The 26,396-nt window shown below is 38.0% G+C and overlaps 1 protein-coding gene across 3 annotated transcripts in view; it reads left to right on the top strand.

The window, feature by feature from the left end:
* Nucleotides 1-26,396, top strand: part of LAMA1 (laminin subunit alpha 1) — a 143,685-nt gene that overhangs the window by 50,688 nt on the left and 66,601 nt on the right. For all 3 annotated transcript variants that reach the window (XM_039845833.1, XM_039845828.1, XM_039845837.1), the window contains 15 exons: nt 948-1,127; nt 3,861-3,950; nt 4,882-4,999; nt 5,906-6,084; nt 6,794-6,899; nt 8,870-9,030; nt 9,947-10,087; nt 11,252-11,425; nt 12,867-12,968; nt 13,960-14,171; nt 14,914-15,025; nt 17,080-17,190; nt 22,872-22,999; nt 24,394-24,480; nt 25,181-25,392. In XM_039845833.1, the coding sequence (XP_039701767.1) occupies nt 948-1,127; nt 3,861-3,950; nt 4,882-4,999; nt 5,906-6,084; nt 6,794-6,899; nt 8,870-9,030; nt 9,947-10,087; nt 11,252-11,425; nt 12,867-12,968; nt 13,960-14,171; nt 14,914-15,025; nt 17,080-17,190; nt 22,872-22,999; nt 24,394-24,480; nt 25,181-25,392 (2,113 nt within the window). The remainder of the gene's footprint in view (nt 1-947; nt 1,128-3,860; nt 3,951-4,881; nt 5,000-5,905; nt 6,085-6,793; nt 6,900-8,869; nt 9,031-9,946; nt 10,088-11,251; nt 11,426-12,866; nt 12,969-13,959; nt 14,172-14,913; nt 15,026-17,079; nt 17,191-22,871; nt 23,000-24,393; nt 24,481-25,180; nt 25,393-26,396) is intronic.

The following is a 26,396-nucleotide window of genomic DNA, read 5'->3' as shown; positions in this document are numbered from 1 at the left end:
TTCCCCACCACCTCAAATGTTAACATAGCCATTATAGGAGCCAACATGTAACACTCAAAATAGATCTCTCAATACAGATTACAAAGACTTTTAATATTACATTCTAGCTATATTTAATGTATCATTGACTGGTATTGACGGATGATTAATTTCATCTTATTTCTTCCTTTCATGGAGATCTCTCAGTGTTCACTCTGCTGTGATTTAACAGCTCTGTTATGGGAAAGATGATCTCCACAGATCATCTTTCCCATAACACTAGGGCAAGAATCTTTGTTGAAATAATAAAGAGAGAGCTAAAGTGTCTCTAAAAGATATAGTTCTCGATTTTCTCCATGAAGTTCTCCTTTTCTTCGATAGTGTTGAGGATTTGGGGATAGTAGGTCAAGTATTCCAGCTCAGTACTGAACACACCCAGACTGCACACACTTCATTAAAGTCAAGAGTGTAATTCAAAACAATCTATTCTTTCCAAGCACCTGGCTTGGCAAGATAAAGCTACAAAAACTCTCCTAAGTGCTCTGCACAGCAGGAATCCTTCAGTGTTTCAAGAGAGAGATCCATTGAGAGCAGGGAGTATTACAAAGCTCTCTGGCATGTTCTCTCACTCTCCCAGGTCTATGCACAGCACCTAGAATTTGTTTTTAGAGAAGTCACAGCCTATTGATATATGTTAAAATTGTTAAAATACCCTCACCATGCTGGGAGAAGTGCTCCTCTTAAAAAGGCAGTCTCTGAGACACTGGGATGGATATCTTCAAATTAACTGAAGACATTTTGCGTTCATGATATTCACAAGTAGTTACCAAATGTTAGGTCTCTGCAAGAACCTGGTTGTTTGATTTGATTTTAGATAGTAGCTGTAAAGATTATGTCCTGAAGTTAAACAGCTAGAGCTGTATTTTCACATGCTTAAAACTGACATTTGTTTATTTTGATGTCTTTAGATTCACACATCACTAATCAATGGCAGACCAAGCGCTGATGATCTTTCCCCCAAGTTGTTGGCGTTTACTTCTGCACGATATATCCGCCTTCGCTTACAGCGCATTAGAACCCTCAATGCCGACCTTATGACTCTCAGCCACCGTGACCCCAAAGACCTCGACCCTATTGTTACAAGACGAGTAAGTCTACGGCAATGCTACTGAGCACTGTGAAATTTATTTTGTTTAAAGAAAATGTACTTTTCTTTTTGGTTGGCCTTTTTTCTTATTTTATCAAAGATCATTATATATGCTTTGTTAAAAGTGCCATCTATAAACTAGGTGATGGTTTTGACATCATGTCCTCATGTCCCCTGACTCTCACCTTATCCCATATGAATATAGTGGTCATTGTTCTTCACATTCTAGTATGGTTCCACGTCTGATCTTCAACAAGTGAGGGCTGTTCCTTTTTTTTTTTTTTTTTCATGTAAAAGAAAAAATTTGTGAGTTTGAGATATAATTTACTTTCAAGAAAATTTACAGATTTTAAGTTTATAATTAGGTGTACAAGGCTTATGTGGACAAACATTTTTAAATCCTTTGGGTAAACCAGAAATGGAATTACTGAGTTATAGGATAGCTGTATGTTTAATTTTTAAGAATTTACTAAGCCTTATCAAAAGTGAGTGTATCATTTTACAGACCAGCAATGTATGAGAGTTCTGGCTGCACTACACACTTTCACTTTTTGTTGGTCATTTTTATGTTAATCATTCTAATATGCATATAATGGCATCTCTCTGTGATATTAATTTGTATTTCCCTAATGACTGATGTTGAGCACGTGCTAACAGGTATCTGATCAAGTTTTTGCCCATTTTTAAATTGGGCTATCTCTCCTTATCACTGAGTTATAAAAGATCTTTATATATTTTATATATAAGTTCTTTGTCAATTATGTCTATATTGCAAATATGTCTATATTGTCTGGAGCTTGCTTATTTACTTTCCTGACTGACTTGTGATAAGTAGAAGTTTCAATTTTTATAAAGTTCAATTTATCATTTTTTCTTTTGTAATTAATGCTTTCTATAGCCTCTTTGAAAAAGTTTTGCTTATCTCAAGTTTACAAAGATATTATCCTATACTTTTTTCTAGTAGCTTTATAGTTTTAGCTTTTACTTCTACTATCACTTCAAATTAATTTTTGTGTTTTATGTGAGGTAGGAGCCAAGGCCCTTTTTTCCCTCATATGTATATACAATTGTTCCAGCACCATTTGTGGAAAAGAATTTCCTTTCCCCCATGGAATTATTTTGGCGTCCTGTTGCAAACTGTTTGACCTTTTTATCGTGGGTTTATTTCTGGACTCTACACAATTCTACTGATTCATTTATCTATCTTTATGCCAGTTACAAACTTTTAAAAATTTTTTGAAGGCTATCTGGGTTTTTTTTATTTTTTGGCTGTTATTAATAAAGCTGTTATGCATATTTTTGTACAAGTTTTTTTTTTATGGTGATATTGGTTAAAAAAATGCAGTAGGTTTCAGCTGTGCACTTTAACAGTAAGGCATATATATATTTACACTGTGTGTTCGCCTCTCACAGTTGGATTTCTTTCTGTCACCACATATTTGACCCCCTTTACCCCGTCTACCTCCCTTACAAACTTTCTTGATTACTGTAGTTTTACAGTAAGCCTTGAACTCATTTTTTTTTCCCAAGATTGTTTTGGCTATTCTCATTTGTGTGTTTTCTTATAAATTTTTGTTAATTTCTGCACCACCACCCCCTGCCAAAAAAAAGAAAAAGAAAATCCTGCTAAGATTTTCACTGGGATTCCACTGATCTATATAGATCAATTTAAGAAGAATCTTAGAAGACATTTTGACAATATTAGATCATCCAGTCTATGAACAAGCTATACCTCTTTACTTATCTCGACCTTTTTCAATTACTTTTGACATCGTTTTATCATTTGTTTATTTGTATATTTTCTTCTCAATTTAATCTTAAGTGTTTTATGTCTTTAACTGTTAGCGTTAATAGTTTGCTTTCTAAGTTTATTTTCCATTTGTTCATTGCTAGTGTATAGAAATGCAATTCATTTTTGTTTATTGATTCTGTATATTGAAACATTGCCAAATTCACATATTATTTCCAATAGTTTTGGGGTAAATTTTATATGTACATAATCATGTCATCCATCTACAAATAATGATAGTATAGTCTTACTGTACCCTCTGCATGCCAATGATTGTTTTTTTTTTTTTTGCAATATTGAAAGAAACTGGCTGGCATCTCCCACAGAATGCTGAATAGAAATGGTGAGAGCAGATTTTAAGAGGAGAGCATTTAATGTTTCACTGTTAGCTCTAGGTTTTCCATAGATGCCCTGTATTAGGCTGAAGAATTTCTCTTCTGGTTTGCTAAGGTTTTTTAATGAATGGTATTGAATTCCATAAAATGCTTTTTATGAGTCTAATGAAGTGATCATATGACTTTTCTTTATTCTGTTAACGTGGTGATTTATATTTATTCATTTTTGTGTCTTAAATTAACTTTGCATCCCTGGAATAAATCCTACTTGGTCATGAGTTATTATCTTATTTATATAGTGCCGTATTCAATTTAACAATATGTTTTAGGGTTTTCAGTAGCATGAGTTTTGAATATGACTGCCTTGGTTTAAGATGCAGCCAAGTTGAGAAATGCTTTTAGATTCCTGTGGTTTCTGTTGAGCTAATTGAACATCATTTATTTTAATTGGACAGAGAAAATCTTTGTGCATGAAATATATTTTAAAATGTATATCTAATTATTTTTTAGATTACCAATAGCAACTGAGATATTTGTTGGAGTGCCAACATTTTTTTCTCACTGAAAGAAAGAGGTTTTAATATTTGTCTGTAACTTTCTTTTTCCTTAGTATTACTATTCAATAAAAGACATTTCTGTTGGAGGAATGTGTATTTGTTATGGTCATGCTAGCAGCTGCCCATGGGATGAAACCACAAAGGTGAGTTCTAGTATTTCACAATTTGCTAAACCTTCAAAAGAGAGGTTGTATCTGTAATGTTTGTATTATACTTTTTTATTCAAGGCAAAGGTTGAAAGGTATAAAATCATGCCGCAAAAAGATTTTCTGATGATAATATGATAATTTTTCTGGCTTCATTTTTATGTTGTTGTCACCATAAGCTTTCATGTTTTTCAACAATTTCATTTTGCTTTGTTTGGAGCGTATATTTCTAATCATCCTTACTACATTTTTTTGTGGATATATATATAAAAAAACATTAAATTGACCATTTTAATCATTTTAAAGTATAAATTTAATGTCCTTGTGAATTTTGAAACTCTTCTCTCTGTAAGAGAGTCAAGCGAAAAATGTGCAGTTATAATTTATATTTATATTTTTTAAAAGAAAGATTCCCAAACTTCTATTTTCTCCCTCTTTCATTTTGTGATACTAAAATCAAGATAAAGTTTATCCGTTTTAGTATAATATTTAGTAAATAAGATGATAGCCTCTCTTTTTAAGCAACTTACATAAAGTTACTTCTTAATTTTTTCCAATCTTTGTAATAATTTAACTCTTGAATAGGATTATTCTCTTATTGATTCTGAAAAATATGTAGATGAACCTCAAGGAAGGTTATTAAATGAAGCTTTCAAACCCTTAAAGTTAATGTCTTTTTTGGAAAAGTTTTTCTTAGTTAACTCATATTTTAGTTTTGTTTATTCCTCCTCACTTCTGTTGGTAACCAAGTTATATATGTATAATGTATATTTTTCTCTAAAAATTAAATGCCAGTTTGCTTTGGTAGAGCCATATATCCTCAATTGTAAAGTCTTGCTGTATATTTGTGATAAGTTCTCTTTCAAATAAAAATAAGAAAAATATACAGGTAAGTTTTTGGATGCTGTTTTGTATCCCTATTGTCTAGAAACTACAGTGTCAGTGTGAACATAACACCTGCGGAGAGAGCTGCAGTAGGTGTTGTCCTGGATACCATCAGCAGCCCTGGAGGCCTGGGACCATTTCTTCTGGTAACATGTGCGAAGGTAAGTCCTCTGAGAATGGGAAGAATGTAGAGTTTTTTGCCCCTCTTAGTAGCTTAAGTTTATGGTGACTTAACAACCTTTGTAATTAGTAAGTAACTTATTTTCTTATTCATGGTCAAGTAGTTCCCAAAGCTGCAGATTACCTTGACGAAATTGAAACTATTGAGACTTAAAAATATCTTTATAGATTTGCTATTCTACCTAAGATTCCCTTTTCATAGATTCATTTATTCTTTATTAATTTGGATTTAATTTTTAAATAGGCAATAAATACACAAGATTTCAACATCTAACAATATGTAAAAGTCTGTAGTAAAAAGCATTACTTCCACTTCCTCTCCTTCCTTCTCACTTTTTATTATTTCCTAGTATATTCTTCTTGAAATTTTTATGCAAATAAAGCATGTATTAACACATTCCTACACATCACATGGCTCATACACAGAACCTGATGTAGTACTTGTGTCAGTCTATGCATTGCTTTGATATTTAATGATATATCTTAACAGGAAATCTTTCCATATTAGTATATTGCTATCTATCCATGGATATTTTATTTGTTACCATCTTTTGTTAACATAAGCAATGGTGCAATGATTAACTCTGTACATGTCTTTGACAAATGTGCAAGTACTTCTGCAAGATATAATCCCAGAAGATAGAATGATGATCAAATGGGAATGCACATTTATGATTCTGGTAGCTTTTCCCATTGCCCTCCATGAAATTGCCAATATTTTTAAAAGATATTTATTCTGTAATTTTAAGTTAACTTAGAGTCATAGAAACTTACTTCAGGAGAGAAGGGATTTCTTTATATAACTACATATGTATATGTATATCTATATCTATATGTCTATATCTATATATGTATATATTAATTGAGATGTTAAAATATCTTTTTAGAATGTAATTGTCACAATAAAGCCAAAGACTGTTACTATGATGAAAGTGTTGCAAATCAGAAAAGAAGTTTGAATATTGCTGGACAGTTCAAAGGAGGAGGAGTTTGCATAAATTGCCTGCAGAACACCATGGGAATCAATTGTGAAACCTGTATCGATGGATATTATAGACCACACAAAGTAAGAGTGTTTCTTTGCCATAGCCGAGCTTCATTGTCTTCCTAAAATGGAAAAAAGCCTTCACTTAGTGTCAACCTTAGTATTAGAAACTCATTTCTTTTTGTAATATTTCATTTATATTCTTGTTATGCTAGTAGTGTTTTTCAGATATTGATTTCTTACTTTTTCTGTACTGTTTTCTTGCTCAGAGTGGGATGTCCACTCATCATTAATTAACTTGAATTTGGGGGCCCCTTGGCTGTGTAATGTCAGAGTTTTGTAATACCATCTATGTGGAGTTAGCCAATAGCTAAAGCAGCTGTATTTTGCCGATAGCAAGTGCTCAGTCAATCCTCAATTGGCTTGATATGTACTTGTCATGTGAATCCCTGTGGTGGTCTAGTCATAGGTGACCAGATGCATATATATAAGTGATACTTATTTGTGACTCTGAGAGATAGCAGGGAAAGGGGGGCTGAGTAACAGTGATAATGGGAAAGGATGACACTTTGCTAATGATGCTAGCTGCTGTCAACATCAAAACGAGGTTTGGGGCTTTCTAGCTTGAGCTCAATTTGTCTTCCCAAGACCTACATCCCCTGGGTACACAAAATCATTGTAATAGTCACATCTTGTATAAAAAGTTGATACCTTGTCACTGGTATTGATATTATTGCTAATATTGCTGTTATTTCTAGTAATATAATTTAGGACAACCTTTGCCTTTTAGGTGTCTCCTTATGAGGACAACCCTTGCCATCCCTGTGACTGTAACCCTTTGGGGTCCTTCAGTTCTATCTGTATTAAGGATGATCTTCATTCTGACTTACACAAAGGTAAGTACTTGATTCATTTCTGTGGTTGTCATAGATTTCTTTTTCTGATGAGAGATTTGTACCCAATGAAACTATTACTCTTGCATAGCAATTTGATGATATGATTTGCTCTTGCTTCTTTTGTTCACCAAATATTTGTCAAGTACCTACTATGTGTCAGGCAGTTTTCTAGGACCTAGGAAAACATACTGGAACAAGATGATCAAGGTCCCTGCTCACAGCAGAAGACACTAAACAAACATGTGAATGTGTAATATAATGCCAGGCAGGGATAAGGGCCATGGGCGTAAAGCAAAAGTAGGAATCATGATCGGAGCAAGATAGGGTATAGAGATGGAAATGCTGGCGTGATGAAATGACATTTGAGAGGTTAATTGAGCATTTGATGAAAGAAGAAATAAGGCTCATTTTAAAGTCATATGTGGAACACAGTAAATAGCAATCACTCTATTTAGCTCTAAGAGGACACTCAGAGGGCTTTTGTATACATCTCAGCTCACAAAGCAAGCAAATCCTCCAGTTAACTTTGTAAATGTCAGTGTTCTTTCTGTTTCAAAAACTGGCCAGTGGACTTGCAAATAGCTGAGTCTCCTGAAAGGTTGCATCTGTTCAAAGACTTCTGTGACTCCATCAAATTCTGTCACTAGCAGCTAAAATGGATATTGGCCAACAGGAAAGGAAGTACCAACTGTGGGGCATTGTGGAGGGTAAATTACACAATTGAATTCATTTTTAAATGCCACTGTTAATGAGAGGAGGAGGAGGATGATGATGATGACAGTTACCCTTGATTGGGTTCACTTAAAAAATATATACCATTTTTACTTTCAACCATGGCAGATAGAAATTATTTAACCTATTTGATAGACATGAAAATGTAGCCCAGAGCAGTTAAGAAACTTGACTAAGGTTACACAACCAGAAAGTTTCAGAGCTGGCATTAAAAACAGATAATGCCTATTGCCCTCCACCATTGACCTCTGTTTAAAAAACAAAACAAAACAAAACAAAAAAATACAACTTTATTTTGTGGTATAATTGACTACCATACGTACAGCACAGTACACCCATGTAAAGTATAGATTTTTTTTGGCATATTCATTGGTGCAACCATCATTACAACCTAATTTTGGTACATTTTCATCATCCCATAAAGACACTCTTTACCTATTGGCAGTCACTCCCCATTTCCTCCTACTCTTCCTCCCAACCCTAGGCAACCACTAATATACTTAATCTGCTTTCTCTCTATAGATTTGCTTATTCTGAGCATTTCATGTAAATAGAACCAAACAATATGTGGCCTTTTGTGACTGGCTTCTTTTACTTAGCATAATGTTTTCAAGGTCCATCCATATGGTAGCATGTATCAGTATTTGATTCATTTTTATTGCTGAATAATACTCTGTTGTATGTATGCATCACATTTTATATATCCATTCATCAGTTGATGAAATTTGAGTTATTTAAACTTTCTGGCTATTATGAATAACACTGCCACAAATTTCACATATAGTTTTTTTGTGGATTTATGTTTTCATTTTTCTTAAGGAAATACTTAGGAGTGGAATTGCTGGATCATATGGTAACTGTGTGCTTAACATTCGGAAGAAGTGCCAGTTTTCCGAAGGTGCTGCACCATCTTACTTTTCTACTAGCCTCTGTGCCCCTCATCTCTGTTTTCGTTTTTTAAGCCAGGGATTTGACAAACTATGGCCCATGGGCCATATCTGACACTGCCCGATTTTATAAATAAACTTCTATTGGAAAAGAGCTATGCCCATCTGTTTATGTATTAACTATGGCTGCTTTCAAGCAATAACGGCAGAGCTGAATATAGTTGTTGCAAGATATTCTGGCCAAAAAGCTGAAGCTATTTCCTCTCTGGCCCTTCACAGATAGAGTTTGTCGACCCTACTTTGGATCTCTTTTACCTTCCTATTGGGTCATTGTCATTGTTTTCTTCCCAGGAAAGTGGCCAGGTCAATGTCCATGCAAGGAAGGTTACGCAGGAGAAAAATGTGATCGCTGCCAGTTTGGCTATAAAGGTTACCCAGCCTGTGTACCCTGTGACTGTAGCCCAGCCGGAAGCTTGAATGAGGACCCATGCTCAGAGCCTTGTCTCTGTAAGGTACATGCATAGGTTAAAGCTGTCCCTGAGTTTCTGAGGTTTCTTGAAAAGGGATGTGTTTCATTGGCTCAGATGATCCGTTCTCGAGCAAAGCAGAACTCCTTGCTCCCCCCACACTTTCTTGAGAAGCATGACGTTATGACTCAGCAAGTTGGCCACAGTATATGTCCTTGGACTTTGGTGCCTTCTAGGCAATGGCCATATGTTCCAGAGGTATTTCTGTGACTTCCTGGGTGAAACCAAATACTGCATTTCTTAGGTTTTGCCTATGGCCTCTTCTATGACATTCTTTTTCAGCTTTATATTTAGAGGAGATCCGGGCAAACACTAAATTTCTAAGAGCACTAATTAAAGGCAAATATGTTACTTTTTTATTTCTCTTAAAAAGGAATTGAACAATGATAAGAAATACATTAATTTGGTATCAGGAAGTGTTTTATGTGGCTACCTATATTGATAATCGTTTCTCCCATATTTCTAAGGATTTCCAGTTGTATCTTATGTTCTATTCCCACATAAGCAGTCTTAGGCACATGTTATATATGACTGGAAATAATCTCGAGCGTTTATCAATAAGACTAAAAATTATATAGCCCTCTTCAGATTTTAAAATTCTTAAAAGGTCCGTAAAAATAGAATATTTAGAACAAAAAAGTACAAGAAAGCCATTTCAGTATAATGACCAAGCTCCAAGATGCTTAGCCTCGTTCTTGACTACAAAATCAAATGACAAGTATTTCAAAATATCTATTCTGGAAGTATTGACATTACGAGGCTTCACATTTACTTTGATCGCCTTTTTATTTACCTGTTTCTCTGGATTACCAAACACATTTCTTGTTAATGTCATATTAATATCATTTTTATTCTGTCTACCTATTGGTTTCAAAAGCTAATCTTTTACTCTACCTTGCAGGAAAATGTTGAGGGGAAAAACTGTGATCGCTGCAAGCCAGGATTTTATAATTTAAAGGAAAGAAACCCCCAGGGCTGCTCTGAGTGCTTCTGCTTTGGCGTCTCCGATGTCTGCGACAGCCTTTCTTGGTCCATTAGTCAGGTGTGGACCCTTTTCCTTGAGCCAGAATTTAATAAGTATACCCCTGCAAGTGAGCTCTCTGGGAGCTGTGTAATGAAGCAATCAGGCTGACTTTCCCTGTAATGTAGCTGCCATCCATTTGCAACAACATCTGGCATGGATCAAAGGCAGACCACTGCTAATGTGTCGCTAGTTTCTTTCTAGGTCATTTGTTTGTTCCCACATACATTTCCCTATAGAAACAATAGGATATCATGGCATTGTAGAATGCATTGTGTTTAAATTTCTTCTGGGGGAAATGCATTCAATTGTGGGGTCAGATCTCACCGCATCTGCCCCATTATGGTCTCAGACCAGGAAGCACATTAGGACATGGGCACATACAGAACTTTCTATGTCAAAGAAGCTGGCAAAGATGGGAAGAGGGTGGCACAGGCATTAAGAGGGCAGGCAAGGGATTCTCAGTTCTTATGGGAACTGAGATTTCTGGAGTAATGAGTTCAAGGGGGGTGCTAAATGGTGACTGGGGGAGAGCGTGTTGCCTAGAGGTTAGGGAGTTGCTGCAGGACGGAGGGCTTACCTAGGGTAACCTCCTCTCCTCCCCATGTCCTATCTCAGGAGACCCATAGTCAGCATTGCGGGGGAGGGTGTGGGTGCTATTTCCTGATTCCTTTCCTTTCCTTCTTCCTCCCCGCTCCCCCACTTACTGTTAGGCTGGTGAGGAGTGGGAACAGCCCGGGGAAGGGAGAGGGAACTCTGATCAATACTAAAAAATGGAGGTGAGTTCCTATGGGTGATCACTTTTCATCTCTATGTGAGGCTAGGATCAGGAGGTTATTTTTATACACTTTCTTGGCATTTGACTCAAAAACTGGGGGCATCAATAGCAATGAAGGAGAAGTCAGAGTTACCAAAAGATGTTTTATTCAATGCGTTTAGCAAGTTTGCTATTCGCTTATATTTGATCTGGATTTGGGGAATGTGTGGCTCGTTCTCAGGTTTTTCTGGTCTTTTGACAGAAGGGTCACAGGTCCTGCAGGCCTATGACTGTTATGTGTTAACTGCATCCCTAGCTAAACTTCCTGGGTCTGTTTCTTCATTGTGAAGATATTAGCACTAGCCTGGGTGAAATCTAAGGTGACTTCTATTTCATAATCTAAAATTCTTGGATCTTTTTATTTTAAGGTGAAAGACATGTCTGGGTGGCTGGTCACTGACTTGATCAGTCCAAATAAGATCCCGTCTCAACAGGACGTGCTGGGAGGACATCATCAAATCAGCATCAACAACACGGTGGTCATGCAGAGGCTGACTTCTGAGTATTATTGGTCAGCCCCAGAGGCCTACCTTGGAAATAAGGTACTTCTGGTCACATTATTCTCAGTGATGGTGGTTGAGACAAAGGTCTCCAAGTACATTAACAGAGGACTTACGTTGGCATTTTACGTAGTTTTATTGGTCGCTTCACTGTTTGACAGAAAATTATAGAGCATTTACTGACACCTGACTCACACGGTCTTTTTTATCCTTCTTTGACTTTTTGTTACATCATTAAAATAGGAACTTTTGTTCTTGGTCTCGTCATAGGCAGTCTGTTGTATGAAGTCTTGTCCCTTCTCCTGTGATGGACTTTCTGTTTTTCTCCAGATTCCTGTATCACTTGGGCCTATGCGTAGTGTCAGTCACATTCCTGCTTTGTTTAGCTGTGTACTTGTCTTAGCCTGGCGTGTAGAAGACACTCGGAAAGGTTGTGCGCGGGAGCTATCGTACTGCCCCCCAGTTCCATTATCATGGTGACCATCACTCATACTAAGTTCACATTTAAGAACAGCCAGAGTCCCTTCCATTTTAAGAAAATGCTAAATGGTGATTCTACAAAGTGGAAAGTTGGTTTATATGGTTTAACCTTTTCCTTCAGTGACTTAGTTCCATTCCCCCCAATTATGCCACTTCTCTCCGTATTTGATTAATCTTAAAATAAATTAAGTGGAATCTCTCTCAAAAACTATAGCTCCCTGCTCACCTTTACCATGTGTTTGGTTGGTTTTAAGGTAATGGTGTGTTTCATAGTAGTATAGAAATTGGAAAGGTTCTAGTTTATTTGATGATTATATTTTAATTTTATAGCTTGTTTTACATATGTTTAAGTAGTGTTTGTTTTGAAAATGATTCTTTTTCCCATCAAATTAGAATCCTAGAAGATGTTTGCTATTTATAATATGATCTTATCACCAAAAGGTCAATAGGTTTTCATTTTTTGTGGTAGCTTTTTTTTTTTTTGTCTTGAGATCATCTCTTCAATTTTATGAATCAAAGATTGGATTCTGAACATCACATTGTTGTAACATACCTGGCAGAAATGAAATCTCTATTTTACATGGAAGGATATCTGATCAAGAAGAAAAACCTTTAATTCTTTCTTTAGCTGATCAAACATGTTCCTTATTATTCTCCTACAAGCAGGGCAATGAAATCAAAATGTTGAGATTAATTGCTGTGGATCAAATTCTCCCCCTGCTAAAGTACTTAAGTGAAATAAATGTCTCTTGTATGATTAGCAAATTTATAGTAATTTGCCTCGAAGCCCCTAAGAAGGAGTGCATTTTGATAACATCGATTAAACAAAATACTCATATAATATGCTTTCTTTTCACTACCTTTAATGTGAACTTCCTTAAGTATTGTAGCCACTAGGCTTGCAGCCTAGTTGTTTCCAAATGGCTCCTAGTGACCACTTTCTCTCATTGAGGGGTTGTGATCATTTCCCCCCTTGGTGTTCACTCTCGCTTAAACATTCCAGCTGACTGCATTTGGTGGGTTCCTGAAGTACACTGTGTCTTACGATATCCCAGTGGAAACAGTGAACAGTGACCTCATGTCTCATGCCGACGTTATCATTAAGGTAATTGCTTTTACATTGCATTGCTATGGTTCTCAAGCACTTAGGGGGGGTGACACCTCTATGACTCAGTAAATCCAGAGTAGCAAAGAGCTTAATGGCCAGGTGGCCATTTGCCTCCTCTGGATGCTGAGAGACTGAGTATGAGAATTCTGTCTTCGGGCCCATTTCTGGAATTGCCTCAGGGCGGCCCTTGTTGCTCTTCACTTGATCCCTACAGAAACCTGTCTAGTCACACTTTAAAGTATAATGAGTTTTTACTTTGGCCCTTTAAGTCCCTCTTCCCCTCATGCCACATTGCCTCCCCACATGAACAATTAGGCAGCAGTGCTTGGCAATGTGGGGACAGGAGATGCATCACCATTTTTGTCCTCAATCTCTCTACCTGTCCCTTTATCCTCACCCCAACTCTTCCCTGTCACAAAAAGACCCAGCTCAGCCTCACCCAAAAAGGTTCCCAGAGTGGTAGAAAACCACTTCCGGTTCTTGTCCGCCATGTCTGCACTCCTCTCCTGATGCCTTTAATGACTGGTACCTCCATCTCTAACCTGCAGCAATTGGAAACTGTGAGGTAAACAAGTTTTGTTCACAGCAATTTTTAATTTTTAACATAAAATTTGTTAACAGCAGTTTTTTTAAAAGCTAGAGGTATATCTATTAGTGTTTTCTACTTTTGTTCTTCAATTAAAGATTAAGGGTGTCAGATTGGTGGCTTTGAAGAAAATGGTGGTCAAATACATGATTTTGTTTCTTTTCTGAGATCCCAGCAAACGATGCAGGTTTTAGATGTATTATTCAAATCCCTCTGAGAGGAGTACAATGAAATATCTCTGATAGTTCTGAACCAAGAGTTACAGACACCACTACACTTACACGCTCACCACAAGAACCTAGACACAAAGGAAAAGCCATGTTGCTGAGCATAAAATTTGCTTTCATTTTTTGATCATGAAATTGAATTATAAATACATTTCCTCTTGTTTTTAAATGTTAGGGAAATGGACTCACTTTGAGCACCCAGGCTGAAGGCCAGTCATTACAACCCCACGAAGAGTACAATAATGTGGTTAGATTTGTGCCTGAGAACTTCCGAGATTTTAGTAACAAAAGGGAGATAGATCGTGATCAACTACTGATTGTCCTTGCCAATGTGACACATCTCTTGATCAGAGCCAACTACAATTCTGCAAAAATGGCTCTTTACAGGTGTGTACTGAAAAGGAGAGAAAACTTACGGTGAGAGTACTTCACTCTTGTCTTAATTTTTCTTATGGATTTCCAGCTTAATATATTTTACTTGATTATTTTAAGGATACAGGTAGTGGGGCTTGGCTGTCTTAAAATTACTTTTTATTACTATAATTTTATTGACGATGTAAGAATTGTTATTCATGACAAATGTATTTAGTAAGAGATAGACAACATCAGGATCAGAAACTTTCAGGGTGCTTTTCTGAGAAATGCCTGAGTAGTTAACAATTGTCTGGACCACGCTGCATCTGGTTTTCACCCTCCTGATGTTAATGGTCTTAGATTTCACATAGTCTATTTAAACTAATGTGTCTATCCTTGGTCATTTTATTACTTCAAGAAGATCAACTTCTGGCAATGCCAGGCTAAGCATAAAGATTGGATGCAGCTAAAGCAAATACAGGATAATCTCTCTGTATTTGAGATAAGATCACTGAATGGATTAATTTTTCTGAAGCCCTTCAGCTCAGAATGGGCAACATCAGATCTTTCCGAGAGCTATCTATAGATAGTAGCACCAAATGTTAAAGGCATTTTCAGGAAATAATCACAGCATATTGCTGTGAAAATCTTTAGTTACTTAACAGAATTCGCATCACCATTTTGCTTGAATTAAAGTCTTTTTTAATTCCGTTTTCATTGGTGTTATGTGTCATTTGCAAGTATGTGTCATATAACAACCACTGTTTGTTTGTAGGTTGGATTCTGTCTCTCTGGACACAGCCAGCCCTAACGTTATAGACCTGGCACTGGCCACTGAGGTGGAGCACTGCGAATGTCCCCAAGGCTATGCAGGGATCTCCTGTGAGGTAACATCTACCCTCCTGTCCTGTCTTCTTTTTCTCTTTCCTAAGTGGGGAAAAACAGACACATTGAGGGTGATGCAATGATTCACAATGAATTTTAACTTTAGAAACCCAGTGTTTCTAAACTTCAGGCTTTTGGGGACTATAAAAATATTGAAAACCATGTTGTTTAAAGAAATCTGATTCCTTTGCCAGAGCACTATTCTGAGCTCTTTCCCTGTTACCTCATTTAATCCTGACAAGAACCATATCAGGTAGGTACTTCATATATTTTCTGTTCTGCAGATTAGGAAACTGAGGCACAGAGAGATTAAGTACCTTGGCCAAGGTCACACAGCTAGGAAGTGGTCAAATCAGAATTTGAACTTCATCTGTGTATTAACCCCCACACCATCTCACCTCTCATTGTTCATGATTGACTATGATTGTAAACATTTGTCATTGGCTATAATTACTTGGCAATCATTTTTACAAAGCAAGAATATTTAACCTATAATTTGCTTCTATGAATCTTTATCAATTATAAACTTTTCAGTTAATAAAATTGGCCTAATGCTTCATGGTGTAGATATTTAAATATTTCGATTCAAATATTTTGTGGGTTTTTTTTTTTTTTAGTGAACTTTTTTTTAGATTCTAAAACATTTATTTTTAGGCCCAGCAAATCTTTGTAGGTCCTAATCCTGTAGTGCATAACGCTTAATGGATAAAGGACCCTAAGGCCACCTTGTAGTATGTGAGTGTGGGAATAGGTGACCTTAGAGTGGGCAGGCAGGTAGTCATGGAAGTAGAAACCCAGGCCAGCTACACCTGGAGAGGGCAGCAATAAGCAGCTGCTGCTGGAGAACAAATCACTGGGCTTTGGAGGGAAATGTGCTGATGTGCATGGGATGATGACTCAAGTAAGTACAAGATGTTTAATACATGTTTTCAAGTGTCTTTGTTAAGCAGAAGAACTCATTATTTAATCAAACTCTTATTCAGAAGCCAACTTAAACAATCAGGAGGCTATTGGTAAGGAATGGAATTTTTGTAGCCACCACACAGACCTCTAGGCAGCTGCCTGCTCAACACACATCTGTAGACAAGCCAGCTGTTCCCAGGGGGAGCATGGCTGCATAGTGTGTTAGGGGACTTCCTCCAAAGTCAGTGTGAATAAATGCATTTATGTATTATCCGTGTAATGAAAATATCCTTTAAGAATTTTTATAATAATAAAAAACAAATCTGTACCCCTCCTCCCATACCCCCATGGGAGTGTGCTGGCCTCTAAATTAATCATCCCCCAGTCTACACTATAAATATGTCTTGTGTCTGCTGCAGTCCTGGGCAGCCTGTGGATGTGGGTGCTGGAGGTGTGCATGCCAGCCTTTGAATCATTCCACTGCCGCAGTGGGCACATTATCTAACTGCCCCGTGTCCCAGATTCCTCATCTATAAAATAGAAGTACTATTTATCAGCATTGTCACAAGGATGAAGTGAATTTCTGTGTCTAGAGTAGTTCCCTGCTCTTCATAGCAGGGAGCGGCCTCCTTGAATGCCCACATTGCCTATCCAAACCCCAAAAAGGACATCTATAAAGTTTGCTCAGTTAAATTGATGCAGTTTGACACAGACCTGCATTTGAACACTTTGGCTGCAACATTTAATGAATTTTAAGCAAAAGAAAAAATAAGGTTGAGAGAAAAAAAGTCCTCTTAATTGAAACTCTGGTTGCATGGCTGAGTATTACATGATTTCTGAGAATATCACAGTGGAATACAGCTAAGGTGTATGCTGACATATTAAGCTTTTGTGTCCGTGTTTCTTCCTTTAAAAAGAAATATAGAACTGGATTATGGTGAGTTTACTAATAAGTCATTGACTTGTACTCTTAAAATGAGTGCAATTTTATGGCACATAAATGATACCTTGATAAAGATGTTTGGGGAAAAAAATAAATGTTTATTCATGGAAAACCTAACAATTTACGCTTCTAACATATTGGGAAGAAGATGATTTGTGTCGTGTACAGAATTGCCTTCAGCAGCGCGGGCTGTCCTTGCTTCTTTTGCAGTCCTGCCTCTCTGGCTATTACCGTGTGGACGGCATACTCTTTGGAGGAATTTGTCAACCCTGTGAATGCCACGGCCATACAGCTGAGTGCGATATTCATGGTGTCTGCTTTGTGAGTCTTACTGAAGTCTTGAGTGCCCCCACTCCCCAACCATCCCAAAGCCATCTGCTTGTGCAGAAGTGATTTAAAAAAAATGATTCCTCCATAAGACAATATCCCTGCCTTTGTAGACCCCAAAGAAAGTTTGCAGATTTAGGTTTATGTCATAAAATGTTTCCTGCTTTTTCCCCCTTGTTTTGAAAAAACAAAAAAGTTACTTTGGTGATAGTGGAAAAGGGATATATATACTTCATTGTAGGTTTTTTATTAGAACAATAAAAAGTAGTTATTTACTTTGCAAGATTATAAAGCCATATAAAGGTAGAAAACATTGTCCACTGATTAAATAAAAAGGGTTGGCTCTTTTAAATGCAAGCACAAGAGTCTTTTAACATTGTTTCACAGCATACATAAGAGGGATAATAAAACTAATAAACACATTCATTTATACAATATATAATGTTTTATAGTTGTTAGCTCAGATCAACTCTTTAAATAAGTATTTCTTTCACGCAATATGAGCTGAGACAGGGCTTAACAAATATGTAATTAATCTAGAGAATGAACTTTGGGACAGATACAGGGCAAGACTTGTTTTTTAACTTCAATCAGGAATTCTTTTTGGCTCTTATGCCTGGAAGCCAGGCCACGCTCCTGAGTCTTAATGGATTCACTCCTCACAGATGGAGTGAATGCACATGTTAATCAGCTGCACCCTATTCTTTGTACGGGGATATGTTCACGTTCTTTCCAAAAGAGATTGATTGATTCTCAGGACTAGGGAAAATTAATTATCAGATCCATGGAGAAGATCTTGGCATGGTGCCGTGGAATGCATATTCTCTCTAGAGCCTAATTTTTCTTTATTCTGTAAGTAAAGCTCTCATATTGTGCTTTTTTCTTTGTCCCTTAAGTAAAGTGTGTATAGGAACTGCATGAAATGATGGTTTGTATGCGGACTCAGTTCCTCTATGATCAGTTTCCTCAGACGCACAGTTTTCCATGGCTTGATGAGGTTGTTGCTTTTAAAAAATATCTCTCCCTTTGCAGTTGGAGTTTGCAAGGCCAGCCTTCTGGAGGCCTGTGCCAACATTTGGGGGTGGTCAGCAGGTCATGGTTGTACTACCTATAGCTCTAGTTACAGGTAGGCAGTAATCAATATACATTTACAAAAACGTATACTCATATTATAGTGGAAATGCTAAATAGCCACTGCCCTTAAAGCTCTAATTACAATAAATGATAATAGTTTTTATAGCTTTAAATGTTTGTGGAAATCATTTTAGACTTACAAAGGGTTACAAAAATGGAGAGTTCGTGTGTAACCTTCACTCTACTCCTCCTGACATTCACATCTTGCATAACCATAGTAATCATCAAAACTAAGAAATTAACTTTGGCACAGTCTGATCAACTGAACTACAGACTTCACTGAGATTTCATCACGTTTCCCATTCATATCCCTTTTCCTTTCAAACTCAGGATCTCATATTGCATTCAGTGGCCTTACCGCCTTCTGTCTGTGAGTTTCTAGGCTTTCCTTGTCTTTCATGACTGTGGCACTTTTGAAGAGTGCTTGACATTCTATGGAATGTCCTTCAGCTGGGGCTGGTCTGTTTTGTCATGATTAGGTTGGGGTTACGCGTTTCGGGCAGGTGGGTATGGAGGTGATGTGCCCTGTCAGTACCTCCAGTCGGGAACATGGTGTCTCTGTCTTCTTCCTGGGGGTGTTAGCCTGGGTCACTAGATATGGTGGTGTCTGCCAGGCATTTCCACTGTAAAGTTATTTTTTTTCTTTTTAAAATAATTAATGTTGAAGGAGCAAGAAAAATAACAATTTAGATTAGGATTTAAGGAATATACAAACAGGTAGTTTCATTTATCTGTATAACTTTGCTTTTTTCTATTTTTTTAAACCTTTAATCTTTCCTTTTGTATAGCTATTTCTAGCCCTCAGCCTTATGCATAGTTACTTAGCTTCTAAAATTTAACTCCTTATTTACAGTTTATTAGAGAGAAAGTTCCAGTTGTTCTTAGTGTCCTATTTTTTTTTTTTTAAGACTTTAATTTTTAAAGAACAGTTTTAGGTAGGCAACAAAATAGGGAGGAAGGTACAGATATTTTCCATATAGCACCTATCCCCACACAGGTACATTCTCCCCCATTATCAACATCTCCCACCAGAGTATGCATTTTTACAATTCATGAACCCACGCTGACACATCGTAATCACCCAAAGTCCTTATCGCCTCTTCTTTTCTCTGAGCTCTCTCTGCTCTTATCCCAAGGAGATGCCAGTCCTTTGCCTTGCAAAGACCAGGGTGTAAAAAGCAGTTGTGCATGTCTCAGGTCCTCATGGTTCCTTTCCAAACAAGAGAAGGTGTCTTTCCTCTGCAAGGAGATGAGACTTCCCATGGTTCACATGCCAGATCTACCAACAGGGATGGTCACTTAGAGGGACAGTGACGCATACCTGAGAAAACACTGGAAACAACCCTTGGAAGGTTCTTCAATGGAACTGCATAATAGTTTTCCCAAAGAGAAAGAAGACTCCAGCTGGCTCTTTGAGTAAAGAGAACATATCATAGACATTTTGCAATTGTACACATTCGAATATATTTTAATGAAGCTAGTTATTTTGTGTGATACTTTCAGTGCAACCATGTAGCTGTTTGCCAAGGCCAGTTGCATTTTTAATTGATTTGGATTGATTATCAAAACCAAGATCATATGGGGGATGGGGAGAAAAAAATGAGTCTAAGATGTGCTACCAAAATGTTATCAGGACCAGCAGCATGGATGTCACCTGGGAGCCTTTTTAGAAATGCAGAGTCTCAGGCTCCTCAGACTTTCTGAGTCAGAATCAATATTTAACCCCGGTGATTGGTATATACATTCAAATTTAGAAGCTCTGGTCTGGGATAACCTAAATAAAACTTGTAAAACCCTGGTACGAAAGGATACAATATAAGTATTTATAGTCCCAAATTAAGTTTAACATATGGGAAAACTTGTATCAACCTCAGGAATTATAAAGAAGTATGTAGCTTAGAAATTGGACATATTATTTAAATTGTTGGATGAAAAAAGTGGCATATAAATGTATGTAAAATGAATGGCTCTAAGAGGAAGGCTATAAAGGGAAATGTGAGACAAGGTGGAGACCAGGGGAGAGGAAACGAGGAGAGGACCCACAGGTAGGACTGGGGTGGGGTGGGTAGAGGTCATAGGAGACATTGGGTGGCATCAGCACAGGAGTGGGGACAATGAGGGGTTGTGGGGACTGAGTCACAGAGAAAATAGAACTTGGGAAAGAATGTGCAGAATAGGCATAGCATTCCCTTGAGCTGTGAAACTGCTGAGGTACTCAGTGCTGCCCTGCTCTGCCAGTGTGCTCATCTTTTGTCTCCTGCACACCTCCTACACACCTAACTCAAGCTGAGTTTACTTTCTAAAGAGATGTTTTAAAGGAGGAAAACAAGTCTTTCATATCTATTTGTGTATCTAAATAATATATTTAAATCTTGATATAAATCTAAGATTTCATTTGGACTGTGTTCCTGCCCCCTGAAGAACTGTTTTTAGCGTTTCTTTGGTGCGAGTCTAATGACTGACAGATTCTCTCATCTTTCATTTATCTAAAAAAGACTTTTTCTTTGCCTTCAATGTTAAAATGTATTTTTGCAGATTTTTTTCAGCACCTGAAAGTTGTTTTGTTTGTTTATAGCTTGCAATGTTTCAAGTGAAAAGTCATTGGTAATTCTCTGCCTGGTTTTTAGATTTTTCTCCTGGGATGGTTCACCTATTTTTTTTTCTCTTCATATCTTTATTTGAAAATAATTTTAAATTTATACAAAGGTAGTAGGAATAAGAATGGCAGTTAGTGCACCCTCCATTTACCTAGATTCACCTATTGTTAACATATTGCCCATTAGCTTTATTATTATTTTTTATCTGTTTAATCATAATATTTTTTCTAAACTACTTAAGAATAAGTTGCATACATTATGTCCATATATCTCTAAATACTTTACTGTGCATGTCCTGAGAATAAAGATATTCTCTTATGTACCCATAGTATAGTTATCAACTGTAGTAAATTTAACATCAATACTCTACTTTTTCTAATCTACCATCTATTTCCAGTTTTGTCAATTGACTCAATTATATCCTTTATAGCATTTTTTTTCCCCTTCTTTACAGGTCCCCATCTAGGATTGGGTATTGCATTTTATTGTCATGTCTCTTTAGTCTCCTTTATTTTAAAATGTTTCCACAACGGGCGGGAATATTTCATTAGTGAGCCCTTCTCCGACCACGGCACGTGGAGACCCACAGTATCCACAGACCCACAGTATCCACAGCCCCTCACTGGTGGTAATTCTGATTACCCAGGCCAGGTGTTGGTCAATTTCTTCACTATATATTTACTATTCTTTCTATTCTTTTATTTTGTAATAAAGAGTCTGAGGGAAACACTTTAAAACCATATAAGTATCCTGTTCCTCATCAAAATTCTCCCTTAGATTTTGTAGTCACTGATGATTCTTGCCCAACTAATACTATGATGTTTGCAAAAGGATGGTTATCCAACTCCAGCCCTTTCCCCATGCTTATCTGTTGGCACACAGCATTTTGCTGTAAGCAGAAAGCCTCCCTTCTCCCCCTGTATATATTTATTTACCCTACCTGTTTTCTGGACTCATGGCTTCCAAATTTCCCCAGATTTTGCCAGTGGGAACATATCTAGTAGTTTTTGATTGCATGATAAATATTGCTTGATGAATAACGTTGCATTGTTGAGTTTCTAGATTTTGTTGCTTTGTTTTAAAGAACATGGAAGTTTATTTGGGCAGACAGTTAAGTTATTGCAGGTCAGCTTGATGGTTTCAAGGTTTGTTTTAAAACTGTCGAGGCAGGTTTCATATAACCTTTATGCTATGGCATTTTAGCACTACCAGTTGCAAATCTTCCTTCTGGGTTCTCTCCTGAGTGTGCTGGGCATTTACCAGAGTCTCCTCACAGTGGCTGGTTAGAATTCTGATGTCTCTGAGCTCTCCATGAGTTCTGAATTTTTTAGCTTACAGCTCATCTGTTTTTGTTTGTCTGGCCTCCAGGAGTTGTACTCTACACACAAGCAGCTTAGTATTCAGTAGCTATTTAAAGGGCTCTCCCATGTAGATTTCTGGAGCTCTTGCTCTATGAAGCTTCACTCCTCTGCCCAAATTCTAGCAGGTTCTGCCTCCTCGTACTCTGATCTTTGACTTCTCGCCTCAGCAAGACCCCTAGTTCTGCTTGGCAAGTGTCTCCAGGCAGAAGGACATGTGGTTGTAGGACTTACTCCACCTCTTAGGGATCTCAGACCTGCACCCTCTATTGTCCAGCGTCTGAAAGCAGTCGTTCATTTGATAGATTTTGCTCCAGTTTTCTGGTTTCCTACGCAAGGGCAAGAATGGTACCAGTGATTCTAACATGGTCAGAAGTGAAAGTTCTTATGCTTCCCACTTATACAAATTAAAAATTTTATTAGTTATCTGGAAACAGGCAACCCCTTCTCATGTAACAGAGTTTAGTGGCTTATTTTAGGAATTTGTCTTTTCTTTTTTTCATTTGGACTTCAAGTTGTTTGTAGATGAATTTGAGGATCCTTTACAGAAAGCTGAACCGAATCTTCTATTTGTGCATGTGTCTAGGCGTGTGAACACAACACCACCGGGGACCACTGTGAACAGTGTCTGCCTGGCTTCTATGGGCTGCCTTCCCAAGGGACTCCTGGGGATTGCCAGCCTTGTGCCTGCCCCCTGTCTTCAGCTTCCAACAAGTAAGCCTGGCACCTTTCCCAGCAGATCCTGGCCAGCATGGCCGGGATTTCCATCCGATGTGCACTGATATCTTCAGAGCAAGACTTTGTATGTAATAAGAGTAATTTTGCCCAGTGGTAATTAATCATGATTAAAGATGGAGGGGTAGATTCTCTTACAAAAAAAAGTTTAGTATATTAAATTATGCAAGGAAAGTTGTGTGATGGTGAGGACATTTGCATACTTCTTTTCCTTTTGGTCTAATGTCGATCATCAGTTATTTCTTAAGTATATATTGTGTGCCTGCCACTGGGCTAGGGCATATAGGGAATACAGAGGTGAATAAAACATGTTCCTGGCCTTAAGGATTTTTTGATCTAATGACCAAAATATGAGGCTCATTGAGAATGAGCTGAATTCATTTAATCGATTCAACAAATATTTATTGAGTGTCTAGTATACACTGGGTATCATATTAGGTACTCTGAGTATCAAACTGTTCATCCTTGATGGCTAGCCCCTGGAATCCACCATGTGGTCATGACCACAGTGGAAATACGTCCACTGCATGGCGGGAATCTGTCAGGAATGACCCTCTGGGTAAGCTCTTGATCGGAGACTTGAAGGATGAGAAGGAATTTGAAAGTAGCAGAGAAGGGCATTCTAGGCAGAAGGAACTGAGTGTGCCAACCCATAGCAGCATAAAAGAGCAGATCCTATTTGAGGAATTCAAATAAAGCATGAACGGGGTGGAAGGACACATGCAAGGCCTTGTACATCAGGTTGGGGCATGGTGTTCTGCAGGCCAGAGGTTTGAAAGCCTCTTTCTCTCTCACTGGTTTACCCTTTAGAACTCTCCCTCTAGCCACACCAGAAGAATTTGCCCAATGGTAATTTTTATTTGAAATTCCAGTTTATAAAACAGAGACAATCAGGACTACTCTGATGAAATCGTGGGGGACTCTCAATGCCCCCACACTTCCCTTCATAGGTCTTCCTGAGACCCAGGGATAGAGTTTAAAGAGACTCCGATCAACAGTGGGGGTCCTTTGGGAAATGTTGATTACTGACATGAATAAGGGATTCTCACTCTTGCCCAGTATGGGCCAGGGTCTGAGGCAGGCTGCACAGTGCTAGAGAACTGAGAGGAAAGGAGCTTGGCTAGGCCAGGAACGTCAGAGCAGGCCTCCTGGAGGAGGTGACAGCTGAGTCGAGCACTGGGAATATGCCCAGGCAGAGAAGGGAGAAGCACACTCCAGCTGAGGCGGGCTGTGTGGCCTTGGGTTCTTGGCCAAGGAGTGAGGACCCAGTGAAAGTATGTAAGGACAGGAGTGGTGGAAATTAAGCATTTAAAATATTTAGAAATTCTGCACTGTCCATGGGCATACTACATTCATTTCTAATGTTTTGACAGTTTCAGCCCCACCTGCCACCTAGATGATGGCGATGAAGTGGTCTGTGACCAGTGTACCCTGGGATACTCAGGAACTTGGTGTGAGAGGTACTCTGCATTGCTCAACTGGTTTCCAAAAGATGCATGAGAAATTATTTTAACATAAATTCTGTGGGTTTATTTTTAAATGTGTAGTTAAGTGTGGTTTTAGAGTTCGGGCATGTAATTATTATTTCAAATAACCTTAGATAAAAGCCAAATATATCAATTTAAAAAATAATGTTGAAACTTCCTGGGAATTTTTCAAGAATGGCATTCGGTCTCCTTGAGCTAAATCTGAGTTCTCATCAATAACAATAAGAATCAGCAAGGAGTCAGTATTTACTGGTCACACATTTAAATATCCCATTACTCTGCACAATTCCATTGTGGAGGAGTGGATTGATTAATGGTTGTCTTCTGGCGCCTGAAAGCCAATGTCGTCTGTTCCCACACGGAAGTCTCTGTGCTCAGTCTAGCTCCAATCTGTAGGAGAGGGTGACATTCCTGAATGTGAGATGCCAATTGAATTGGCCTGGGGCCGGGTCTATGTCCCCTTGGATTTATGGCTCATTTTGGACGTACTCCCTGTTCTTCTCAGTGAGTGGAGGAAATCTGTGAATGTCTGTACTTGGAGTTGCATTTCTTCTGTAGTAAATCTTTAGTAAAAAGAGTCTGATTGATTAACCATTCAGAGAACCCCTGGATAGTGGGTTAATGTCTGGAGAAATTGCATTTATTTGGATCCCTCTTTCAATCTTTTATGCAGATGTGCAGACGGTTACTATGGAAACCCAACAGTGCCTGGGGAATCCTGTGTTTTGTGTAACTGCAGTGGCAATGTCGACCCCTCAGAGGCCGGTCACTGTGACTCTGTCACCGGAGAATGCCTGAGGTGTATTGGGAACACGGATGGGGCCCACTGTGAGAGGTGTGCTGACGGGTTCTATGGGGACGCCGTGGCTGCTAAAAATTGCCGCGGTGAGTTTATGGACTTTGAAGTTGAGTCCATTACTTATGGCCATGTGAAGTTCCTGTCCATTTACTTACAGATGTCAGAAACTGCTCAGCCCACGAAGTACCTATATCTAAGTGGTTCTTGTGTTGCTGCTGGGCATAAACCCAAGATCTAAACTGTCCCTATCTACCTTGTATTAGCTTGATCGGTTACGCTACATGAAGGTCATATGGCCTAGAAAAGATTCTCCCTTCCACATGAAGAGAAAGTGGTACTTTACAAAGTGCTAGCTAGCACTACTTCCAGGGATGAGATAAAAGAAGAGTGATGCTCAAAGCCTGTCATGTTTGTGAGGGAGGTGCTACAGGGTTTCATGAAGCGGATGGGACTTCTAGGACTCTAGCTCCAGAAACTGGTGTGTCTTCATGGTCCACGCCTGACCTACCAACCGCCATGTTGCTCTGCAGGGCTCTGCTTAAATCCTAGAAATTACAGATCAGGTAGAACCGCTCCCTGAAAAAAGTAGATTTTCATACGCCATAGAGGACAGACTTAAAGCCTTATGGCCAAGACAGCCCTCACATTTTTACTTTTGCACAGTTCTTGAAGGATTGAAAGAGGAAAAATGACAATTATAAATTATTTTGATAATTTCCTATAAATGCTGGAGTCTTCCTATGCTGTTATGATGTGGAGACACAAGAGGGTGCTAGTGACATAGAAAAGATATTTTCATAGCCGCACATCATGAGATCAACAAGGTTACATAGCCATGGGCCAGTCAACCTGATCCTCAGCAGTGTGGCTGCCTGGCTTGGTTATTATAGGAAGATAATTATGATAAATGGTATTTTTATAAAGCTTCAGAGTTTATGAAAAGCTTTTATAATTCTCATATCATTTCTTTTTATCTTTATTACACAACTTGATGATTCATTTCTTAGTTTCTTTGTTACTTCCCAGGCACTGTACCAAGTGCTGATAAAAGCTGGAAAGTTACGGTTCATCTCTCTTGAGGAAATACATG

This window comes from Pteropus medius, unplaced genomic scaffold, assembly GCF_902729225.1.
Source record: "Pteropus medius unplaced genomic scaffold, Ma_sr-lr_union100, whole genome shotgun sequence".
Taxonomy (NCBI): Eukaryota; Metazoa; Chordata; class Mammalia; order Chiroptera; family Pteropodidae; genus Pteropus; species Pteropus medius.
This window is presented reverse-complemented; position numbering and strand designations above follow the sequence as displayed.